Source organism: Cicer arietinum, chromosome 7, assembly GCF_000331145.2.
Source record: "Cicer arietinum cultivar CDC Frontier isolate Library 1 chromosome 7, Cicar.CDCFrontier_v2.0, whole genome shotgun sequence".
Taxonomy (NCBI): Eukaryota; Viridiplantae; Streptophyta; class Magnoliopsida; order Fabales; family Fabaceae; genus Cicer; species Cicer arietinum.
In genome coordinates, this window is record NC_021166.2 from 28,756,872 (window position 1) to 28,768,888 (window position 12,017).

The 12,017-nt window shown below is 29.1% G+C and overlaps 2 protein-coding genes across 2 annotated transcripts; both read right to left on the reverse strand.

Moving 5' to 3' along the window:
• Positions 1-218: 218 nt before the first annotated feature.
• LOC101494155 (GDSL esterase/lipase At5g45910-like) lies at positions 219-1,799 on the reverse strand. The gene is made up of 5 exons (XM_004516395.3): positions 1,556-1,799; positions 1,220-1,438; positions 972-1,120; positions 559-832; positions 219-460 (listed from the first exon to the last, which is right to left on the reverse strand). Exons 1-5 carry the CDS (start codon positions 1,797-1,799, stop codon positions 219-221), a joined length of 1,128 nt encoding a protein of 375 aa, XP_004516452.1.
• A 2,874-nt stretch (positions 1,800-4,673) lies between these two features.
• Positions 4,674-6,539, reverse strand: LOC101495114 (GDSL esterase/lipase At5g45910-like). Its single transcript, XM_073363528.1, has 6 exons — positions 6,515-6,539; positions 6,012-6,260; positions 5,676-5,894; positions 5,427-5,575; positions 5,014-5,287; positions 4,674-4,915 (listed from the first exon to the last, which is right to left on the reverse strand). Exons 1-6 carry the CDS (start codon positions 6,537-6,539, stop codon positions 4,674-4,676), a joined length of 1,158 nt encoding a protein of 385 aa, XP_073219629.1.
• Positions 6,540-12,017: the final 5,478 nt, after the last annotated feature.

Below are 12,017 nucleotides of genomic sequence, written 5' to 3' on the forward strand. Positions count from 1 at the left end.
ACATTGTACACACACCATTGCCACAGACATTAAAAACGTGAACTTCAAATGTATATACACATATTGCGACAAAGTTAATGAGACCCGTTAATACTATTGTTGGTTATATAGACTTTATTTATGGAATAAATTTGGTGTTCTTTTTTACATAGATAAAGTCTTCTCCTATTTTGAATTCATTAAATATTCTTTTATTTTTTCCCCCAACATTCTCATTTCTAAGCTATCTTGAAAGGTGGAGTTTGAAGAGAAGGATTTGCAAAAGGGCCTTCAACTAATCCCTTTGCTATCATCCTATAAGCAGCTTCAGTTAAGTGAGCTCCATCCCAATTTATTAGTTTTGAGGTGTCTGAACAAACTTTCGTACCTGGCCCTCCACATGGAACATTAAAATTGACATTGTATGGTCCATCTAATCCACAACATGCTTTCAAAATCTCATTTTTGTCGGAAGTAAAGCCTACAATGTACATAGAACAAAGTGAAAGTTTAAATGAATTTAACAAAAAATTGACAAATAATTATTTTTCGATTAAAGAATGTAAGAACAACACACACCATATTGTTGTGGTGCTTGATATAAACGTTTGGCATCATTGTAGTAGTCAAAATATATTATTTTGGCTTGAGAATTCTTTTGTTGTAATGTCTTTATGGCATTTTTGAGTTGCTCGTTAAAGTATTCAACTAAATTATTGTAAGCTACCAAACACCCAAATTCATCAAAGTCTTCTTTCTTCTTACTATCAACCATTGTCAAAAAAGCAGCATTACACCCTATTGGAAAGTTCCCAGGAACCACAAGCTCAATCGCTCCTTCTTCAATTAACGCCTAATAAATGGAAAGAAAATCAAACAAAATATTTGTTATATGTACTCATGTCCATGATTCATTCGAATATATCTTTAATGAAATCTAATTTCTTATGATTAGATCAATCATTCAAATACTTAAATTTGACATAACATACAGAGGTAGTATTTGCAATTGCTTCTACTATGATGGGGACAATTTCTCGAATTTCTGTAATAGTTTTCTGACCGAAAGCATACTGAATAACATCATTTCCACCTATCTCTCCAACAAGAAACAATGATTTTTTGAAGTAGACATCACACTCTGTTACATAGTGGAACAACAATTATGTTAAAAATATTGAGAAAACATAATTATAATTATAAAAAAATACTACTAATAATCAAGGAGTTATAGTAAAACCTTCTATGTTTTTACAGAGGGAGGATTTTAGCTCCTTAAACCATCCAAGTTGAACACTTAGTGAGTTATTTGTCGCTGGTACCATAACTCCATGACTTGTGAAAAACAATTCTTCAAGTGCAGTGGAACCAGCAACCGCAAAATTCACTCCTTTCCTGATGTCTTGGTCTTTAGTAAGATTTTTTACGGCTGGCAAAAATGGCAGTCCATACGCCTCAGCTACAATTTGAATGGCCACAATTAAGTGAATTATTGATATAAAATGAACCAATGTTATTTTTGATTTTGAAGAATGTAAACAACCTTAATAGGTAGAGCGTGTTTGAGTAAAAATACCTATAAAGTCTATGATAAGTCGTCCATTCAAAAAACGTCCAGCTGGATGTTTGAAGTATGTGTAGCCATAAGGACTATCGCTAGGCATGGGATGGTCACGATGGAAAGCCATAGCATTCCCAGTATCGCTTATAGAGTCACCAAAGTTGAAAATAGTTTCATATGGGAGAGAATCAACACTTGAAACAACATTTCCAAGAAAACAAAATGTGAGGATGATGCTAAAGAGATTAAAGATCTTCATGGTGTTATTTATTTTTTATGATCAATATTGATATATGTGGTGATGAGTGTTTGACAAATGGGTTTGATAAGCTTTATATATAGCGGCACTAACGCCTTGCCTCGTAATATAGTAAATTATCTAGGTTGTTTAATATAAATGATTTAACTATTTTAATTCTTGTAAAGTTGTATCTTTAGTATTTAACTTGTGTTTTTCAACTTATACGCATCCACAAACACAAGTTTGGTTGTGCCGAACATAGTTTGTCGTGACTATCTTAGTTTTATTGCTTGCACATGAATTAACTATTTTGAATCTTGTAAAGTGTTATGATAGATAATTAATTGACATTTTCCAACAAATTGTCATATACATGCAAAAATTTGTTTTGTTGAGCATTATTTATTGTTATTTTGGTTCTTTTAACTATGTACAAACACTAAAATTAGACAACTAAATAATTGTTTAATACGTAGACCGTTAGGATGTGATTTCATCGCTTCACATACTACAAAACATCCTCATGATAACAATATATTGTTTAAAACTCTAATTATAATTGTTTTTCAAATAAGTAACACTAATTATAATTGCAATCATCCATTAAATATAAAATCTTATTGCATAGTCTGCGTTAATAAAAATTATTTTTAAATAATTGATGTCATAATGTGATTAAACATTAGGTTTTCTTAATTTATCCTTTATTATGAAATAAATGAAATATATTATATTCAATGATTAATGTTTTTAATATTTTATAATACGACTAAATATGAAAATTTCTTAACAAAGATTAATTTTAAAATATCATATTTTTAATGTTAAGATTTCAATATTTGATCTACTATTGCAATAATTAAAAAGTAAATTTACGGGTCATTAAAATAACACACATGTCATTATGATTTATCCGTACTTCAAGACATGGTTTGTTGAAAGTGCCATTTTTGTAAACAACAAAACTAAGGTTTAAAAAAAATTGTCTAATATGATACTTCTAACTATAACTTCCAACATACAACTCTTTTAATCTAAGCAGAACTCAAATTTACGACTGAATTGAAGACACCATTCTGCTATTTAGTGGCGGCTGAAATTGACATAATAACGTGCCAAATTTAGTCCTCACTATACCCCTATGTTTTTTTTTTGTAGCGTATCACTCTCCATTATTTCTTGACACTGTTTTGACCTAATAAAATGTAGTTTGAATTAGATTTATTTATTTGGTTTTTTATTGGTACATAATATTTTTTATGCATAAACTATATATTATATAAAAAAAATTAGCATTAGAAATCACAAGATTCAATTCTAGATAATTAGGAATTAAGTTTGGTGTTAGAGATTTACAACATTCACATATATTTGACACAACCATTTACTATACTTTATGGTAAGTAATAAGAATTAGTTAACCCTTCTAAAAAAACTAAATCCATTCTATTTCGAATACATGAATTAACAAAAGGATATTATATAAATAATACAATTAGTAGTTGTATGTTTTTTTTTGTTAACCTTCCTATATATATAATTTTATTTTAAAATAGTACTTTCATCCAACTTTTATTACAAAATTTATAACACTATTAAATCTAAATATAATTAAAACATAATTTTTTAATTTAAACTTAAATCCCCAATATAATTAAAATCTAATATTTTTTAATCTAAAATTAACCCTCAAATATTTCAATCTTCTTCTAAAAAAACCTAACTCGCGAACTTCTTCTTCGTCGTTTGTCATCGGCCGACGAACTGCAATAACAATGAGGATCACATTCTGCACTCCTACAACTGTACTTGCCACCCCAAGACACATGATAAAACAATTTTACTCTTTTAATCATTTATAATAAGTTTTAAAATTGATAGTTTCGCAAGTTTCAAATTTTCGAAACGTTAGGAAGTTTTAAATTTTTGAAATAAGGATTACATTTCGAAAATTTGGAAAGTTTCGAAATTTTTCTATTTCTAAAGTTTTTAATTCTTGAAAAGTTTCGAAAATTCTAGAATTTTCTATTTCGAAAGTTTCAAAATTTCTAGAAATTGCCATTTCGAAAACTTTCAAATATTCTAAAAATTTTATGTTTCAGAACTTTTAAATTTTCGAGTGCCACTTATTTTTTATTTCAAAGAATTGGAAATTTTCGAAGATCAAAGTAATTTTTCTAATGTTTCGAAAGAGGGAGTGAAAAAATTAGAAGTTAAAAACGTTGAACATTCTATAAATAATTAAAATACCAAAATTATATTTTTCTGTTGATTGATAGTGACAAGTTTAGATGTGATGGTATATACTAGAATCCTCGATAACAATGCTTCCTTTTTAATAATCTTAGTCTGGATTTCAACTACTCTTGCTAACATTGTGGTTCTGATTTCTAGATTCATATGCAAACTAGTTTTGCATCTCTGCATCTCTCTACACACCCAATGAGACTGAACACTAACATTATTGAATGAAGAATTCATCATTCGTCATGTGTAGTTATTTAAGTATTGAAACAATATGAAATGAAGAATCGAGTGCTTCTTAAAACTTAATCCATAAAACATCCCTTCTCTGTTAATAGATTTAAATTTCCTTGGCAGTAGGATTCCGGCCAAACTGAATAATTATTGACTTGTCTCAAGTAGTTTATAGAAGTTGGTAGAATTAGTTACTAAATGTTCAAATGTATATATACATATTGCGACAAAGTTAATTAGACCCGTTAATATTATTGTTGCTTATATATAGACTTTTTAGGTAACAGAAGAGAGAAAATAACTTTGAATTTTATTAATGGAATTAATTTAGAGTTCTTTTTCACATAGATAAAGTCTTCTCCTATTTTGAATTCATTAAATATTCTTTTATTTTTTCCCCCAACATTCTCATTTCTAAGCTATCTTGAAAGGTGGAGTTTGAAGAGAAGGATTTGCAAAAGGGCCTTCAACTAATCCCTTTGCTATCATCCTATAAGCAGCTTCAGTTAAGTGAGCTCCATCCCAATTTATTAGTTTTGAGGTGTCTGAACAAACTTTCGTACCTGGCCCTCCACATGGAACATTAAAATTGACATTGTATGGTCCATCTAATCCACAACATGCTTTCAAAATCTCATTTTTGTCAGAAGTAAAGCCTACAATGTACATAGAACAAAGTGAAAGTTTAAATGAATTTAACAAAAAATTGACAAATAATTATTTTTCGATTAAAGAATGTAAGAACAACACACACCATATTGTTGTGGTGCTTGATATAAACGTTTGGCATCATTGTAGTAGTCAAAATATATTATTTTGGCTTGAGAATTCTTTTGTTGTAATGTCTTTATGGCATTTTTGAGTTGCTCGTTAAAGTATTCGATTAAATTATTGTAAGCTATCAAGCACCCAAATTCATCAAAGTCTTCTTTCTTCTTACTATCAACCATTGTCAAAAAAGCAGCATTACACCCTATTGGAAAGTTCCCAGGAACCACAAGCTCAATCGCTCCTTCTTCAATTAACGCCTAATAAATGGAAAGAAAATCAAACAAAATATTTGTTATATGTACTCATGTCCATGATTCATTCGAATATATCTTTAATGAAATCTAATTTCTTATGATTAGATCAATCATTCAAATACTTAAATTTGACATAACATACAGAGGTAGTATTTGCAATTGCTTCTACTATGATGGGGACAATTTCTCGAATTTCTGTAATAGTTTTCTGACCGAAAGCATACTGAATAACATCATTTCCACCTATCTCTCCAACAAGAAACAATGATTTTTTGAAGTAGACATCACACTCTGTTACATAGTGGAACAACAATTATGTTAAAAATATTGAGAAAACATAATTATAATTATAAAAAAAATACTACTAATAATCAAGGAGTTATAGTAAAACCTTCTATGTTTTTACAGAGGGAGGATTTTAGCTCCTTAAACCATCCAAGTTGAACACTTAGTGAGTTATTTGTCGCTGGTACCATAACTCCATAATTTGTGAAATACAATTCTTCAAGTGCAGTGGAACCAGCAACCTCAAAATTCACTCCTTTCCTGATGTCTTGGTCTTTAGTAAGATTTTTTACGGCTGGCAAAAATGGCAGTCCATACGGCTCAGCTACAATTTGAATGGCCATAATTAAGTGAATTATTGATAAAAAAGGAACCAATGTTATTTTTGATTTTGAAGAATGTAAACAACCTTAATAGGTAGAGCATGTTTGAGTAAAAATACCTATAAAGTCTATGATAAGTCGTCCATTCGACAAACGTCCAACTGGATGTTTGAAGTATGTTGAGCCATAAGGACTATCGCTAGGCATGGGATGGTCACGATGGAAAGCCATAGCATTCCCAGTATCGCTTATAGAGTCACCAAAGTTGAAAATAGTTTCATATGGGAGAGAATCAACACTTGAAACAACATTTCCAAGAAAACAAAATGCGAGGATGATGCTAAAGAGATTTAACTTGTGTTTTCTAACTTATACGCATCCACAAACAGAAGTTTGGTTGTGCCGAACATAGTTTGTCGTGACTATCTTAGTTTTATTGCTTGCACATGAATTAACTATTTTGAATCTTGTAAAGTGTTATGATAGATAATTAATTGACATTTTCCAACACATTTTCATGTACATACAAAAATTTGTTTTGTTGAGCATTATTTGTTGTTATTTTGGTTCTTTTAACTATGTACAAACACTAAAATTAGACAACTAAATAATCGTTTAATACGTAGACCGTTAGGATGTGATTTCATCGCTTCACATACTACAAAACATCCTCATGATAACAACATATTGTTTAAAACTCTAATTATATATTGTCAGTGTAAAATATTTATCCATTGTCAATCAATCATAATTGATAAATCATCAATAAAGTCTGACTTTCTTATTAACTACTTATAAAATCATTCATATGATCGATAATGCATATAAATTAAACTAAAAAAAACCATATTAGGAAATAACAAGATTTGATTTTTGATATTTAGAAAATGAACTTTGTGTCTGGTCACTACTTGAATTTTCGCCTATAGTGACCGATTTAGAGACCGATTATTTTCAGTCACACCAGCGACCGAAATAGAGACCATAATTTTGAATTTAGAAACTAAATATTTTTTCGTCACTAAATCTGTCGCTAATGAAATTTAGTGACTGAAATAGCAACTGAATTTTAGCGACCAAAAATTCAATAGCTAAATATTACTAATAGAAAATTTGTATTTCACACTAGCGACCAAAATAGAGACTGAAATTTTAAATCTTAAAACTAAATATTATTTCGGCACTAAATCGGTCGCTAACTATTTTTTAATTACATAATTTAATTTTCTTTATTAATAAAAAAAAGAAAAATGTGAAATAATTTTTGTAGACAAAATATTTGTAATAGTTAACTAAAACTAAATGTGTCTCTAAAGTAGTCACGAATATATTTTAGCGACCGATTCAGAAACCAATTTATTAGCGACCGATTTAGAGACCAATCAAAATCTTTTTTCTTCTTTTAAAACTAGATTTTTCTGAATCTCTATATCTAAAAAATTAGATTTAACAACCAATTTAGAAATTAAATAATTTTTATTTACAAACAAATACATATCATAAAAAAAAAATTTAAAATACACCCAGACATATGCTTAAAAATATGATAATATTAAGTATAAAAATATGATAATGCCAAAACATATTTCACACTACCATAAACAACTCAAAGTATACTACCATAAACAACTCGGAGTATTGAGTAGTTCCAAAATTTCTCCTTCATCCTTGCAAACCCTAGTGCCTCCATTTTTCGTTCTTGCCGTTCTCCTTCATCCTCCATTCACTTTCTCCTTCATCTCCATCATCTTTAAGGCCTCAATAAACACCATCTCCCGTTCCATTAGCATCTCCATCTTCGCAACCTTCAATGTCCCCAGTAAACGCCAGTTACGTGGTAGTGATAGCCCCAAAATATCAATAGTAGCACGAACCCTAATCACCTTCCACCATTTTGCATTTTGCCTCTCTGTTTTTTTTCCTAAATCGCATGAACCCTAATCACCTTCCATGGTTTCTCATTTCTTAATTTATTTTCTTTTTCAAATCGCAGGAACCCTAACCTACATCTGGTGAGTCCTAAGCACACTTTCAGATAGTTTCTTAATTTTCTTCTGAATTTCTACTTAAATTTTGTATTTTGTTTTCTAAACATTTGCTTTGGTTTCAATGGATTGCTACTTACTTTATTTTGATTTTATAATTGTTATTCAATATTTGAAGCCTGGGTCACAACTTGGATCATTTGTTCTATTTGATAACCCTATGAAGCAATTAGAGCCTAGTAGCACCATTTCATGTCTATACCTCCATTGAAGTCTAATGATATTAAGGAAATAAGGAATTTACACAATAAAATCATCTAATAATTCTGTTAAATAGTTAAACAAGACCTTTTGAGAACAAAATAATTCTTTTTATCTTCTGTTTTTTCAGTCATGGATATGGATGCAACAAGCAATGCACCCTGAATTGAATTACAATAGCAGTTTAAGAAAAAAATGGGTAAGTAATCTTTAATATTACAGTTTAGTTATAGTTGTGCAGTTAGCAGTTTAAGAAAAAAATGGGTAAGCTATGCACCCTGAATTGAATTACAGTTGCAGTCGCATACCAATTTTTTAATATTGTAGAGAATCGCAGTCAAATGTGATCTATATAACCTCAACTGCGATTACATTACAGTTTCAACCGTATTAAAAAAATTAATTATGTTGCAGTCCAAATAATGGTTGAAGACAGATAATACCAATAAAAAGCATGTCAATAAAGAAATGGTTTAATGAAAGAAAGATGAAGAGGAAAGAGGAACAGAGATTGCACAGAGCAGAGGTGCATGCAGCAATGTCAATTGCAAGTGTTGCAGCAACACTTTCTGCTATTGCTTCTAAAAATTCAAAAAAGGAGGAATCAATGAAGATAAAGATGCAACAATAGCTTCTGCTTCTATTTTGGTTGTTGCCCAGTGTGCAATAGTAGCTGAAGCAATGGGAGCTAAGAAAGAAGATCTTAATAGTACAATGTTATTAGTTCTGCCATGAGTGGTACAAGTGCAAGTGACATCCTAACTCTCACTGCTGCAGTTGCAACATGTAATCATTTTTATTATTTTCAATCATAATTTTTTTGTATATTGAGTCTGTTACCTGTGTTTTATATAAACTTTTTCTATGGTAACTTCCCCATGTGTTTTTTAATATTGTGGCTTCTTTTGAGTCTTTTTATACCCAATATGAAATTAAGAGTTGTTTCATTGTTTCAAGTGAGTGTACAAGTCAGGGATAATGAAGATCATAGTGTTATTATGAGTATTAAGAACCTGCTCAAACACTTCAAGAGATGAAGTTGCAGTTTTCCACTAATTTTATCTGTTTACTTTGCTACTGACCTAGTGCTACCACTGCATTACACAACAAATAGAGATAGTTTTCCACTGATTCTAATTATTTGGATTTTTATTATTGAATAAAAGAAATATTGTATTTGACATTTTTTTTTGTATTTGTAATTGCTATGTTTGTTTATTTTATTATTTTGAATGGTTTTTATATTATGGGGTGTACTTTTATTGGTGTGAAGGCAAACTAGTAATGTGTACAAGATTGTGAAGGCAAACTAGAATAAGATTTTAGTTTTATTTGTAATATTGAGTACTTAGAAATATTACTTAAATATATTATATTCTTTAGTTATATACGGTGAAATGATTAATGTTTTTAAATGATTTTGGTGTATGAATTTTTTAGATATTGAAATTAAATTAAAAAATTATTTTTATTGTTCTTTTGGATATTAAAGTAATGAAAAAAAAAACAGTATATTTAGAAACTGAATTGGTGACCAAATATTTTATAAATATAACAATTTGTCACAAATGATAAAGCAAATTAATTTAAAGTAGTTGCTAAATAAGTCTCAAACTTTAGTCACTAATTCAGTCTCAAAAATTGGTCACAAAATTCAGTCACTAAATCGGTCACTAAATTCGGTCGCTAAATTGGTCACTAAATTCGGTCGCTAAATCAGTCACTAAATTCGATTGCTAATTTGGTTGCAACAGTTAGCGACTAGCAGTTTAGCTACTGATTTAAATTGGTCACTAAATCGGTCACTATTTGATTTAGTGACCGATTTTCTTAATTTAGTGACCGAAAAATTGGTCTCTAAACGTTTAGTAGTGGGTATTTTCTATTCACTTGTATGGAACACCAAGTGATATAATAGTATGTTTTTATATTACATTGTAATATGATCTACATAGAAAATCATATGCCAAGTGCTATGCATGCTCCTAATATAATAGTATGTTTTAATATTACATTGTAATATAGCATGTAATATATGATCTACCAAGTGCTATGCATGCTCATAATAACTATGATCTGGATATAATACCTGTCACTAAGGCAACTTCCACACACAAAATCACTTATACCAATGGGAAAAAACTTGCCACAAAGACAACTTTCACGAAGATGCATATGCCATGATATGATGATATATTATCAAAGAGATATATTTCCACACAGCCCACTAAGAATCATGTCATATGCATTCAGATCACGTTTTAAAATCATCATTTTATTCACATAATACTAAGATCATTTGTCACACATCCTTATCATGAGTATCACATATTCTTAGACAAATAATCATGGAAATTATAACTTTCACCACATACACACAAAAATCAAGACTTGATATCATATACACCATAAAGATTAGCATGTTAACATATATAATAGCAAAATTCAACTCCAACTCGTATACATCATCAAGGTTAAAACTTTGTCACATATAACATACAATTCAACCTTTTTTTTTTTCATATTCATCATAAAAATAAAAATCTATTACATGTAACATAAAAATTCATATTTTACTTCATATTCGCCATAAAAATTAAAACTTTATCATTTATAACACAAAATTTCATACTTTACTTTATATTTATCATAAATAAGACTTTCAACACATTAAAAATAAAAACTTAAACTTTCTTCACATATACCACACAGTTGCAGCATATATTAATCCTACAAACCATATTTAGTCATATTAATTCAATTATTACTAAATAAGGCTACCGTTGTGCGTAACGAATCTCACACGAAATGTTGGGAAATACGGTTTTCTCGTTCATCTCACATTATAATATACTCATGAAATTAAACGTCCTCTCACCCTTACCTTTTTCCGACGCTTTCACACAGGAATACGAGTCCGCAAGAAAAAGCATATGTTCTTTGGCTCCTTGTCCTTCAGTCAATCTAACTCGACAGTTTATGGGTAAACGTCAAAAATAAATTATGAAAAGACACTCTAAAACAGACAATTTTCGAAACTAAATCAAGTTACCTTACCTAAATCTGAAGAAAAAAATCATGGTATAATATAGCCATCGTTCACACGGTCGTTTTGATGTTGGTATCACTCAAATCGGACTTATGGTGAAGAAGATTGGTGCAAAATAACGAATTCTATAAACGGAGAAGTCGAATATTTTAGAGAGAAATTGGGATGGTTAAAAATATTAAAAAGTGTGTTTAATTGACTAGCTGGATGAATGAAACAACATACTGAAATAATGTTGTTTTTTTATATATATATATATATATATATATATATATATATATATATATATATATATATATATATAATTTATTTTACTCATTTAATCATATTATTCATTAAATTAAATAACATAATATTTATAATTTATATTACACATTAAATTAAATATATATACGACTATCAAACCATAAGAAACTCACACATGCAAAGAGAAGTATTCATAAAATTAATCAATATATATTCTAAAATAATTTTAACACCAATTAATTTCTTTAAAGTTCTCTTTAATTAATAAAATAGTTGATTATGATATTCTCTTTCTATTTCAAGATATAAAATAACTTCCACTATTTACAGTAGGTATGTATTTCCTGAGAAACCGTTACAATGACTTAATATATTAATTGATAACTAAGAATCGTTATCATTAATGATGGATGAGCAATGAGTTTCAATTAACGCATATTTATTGTATTATAAATTGTAACTAATGGCACATGAATAGTTCCACAAAATATTATATGCAAAAACTGTAATAATAAAATGTGTGCTAAAGTAAAAAAAATTGCTAAAGAAAATTGCAAGAATAAAATAAAAAGAAAGTGAAAGAG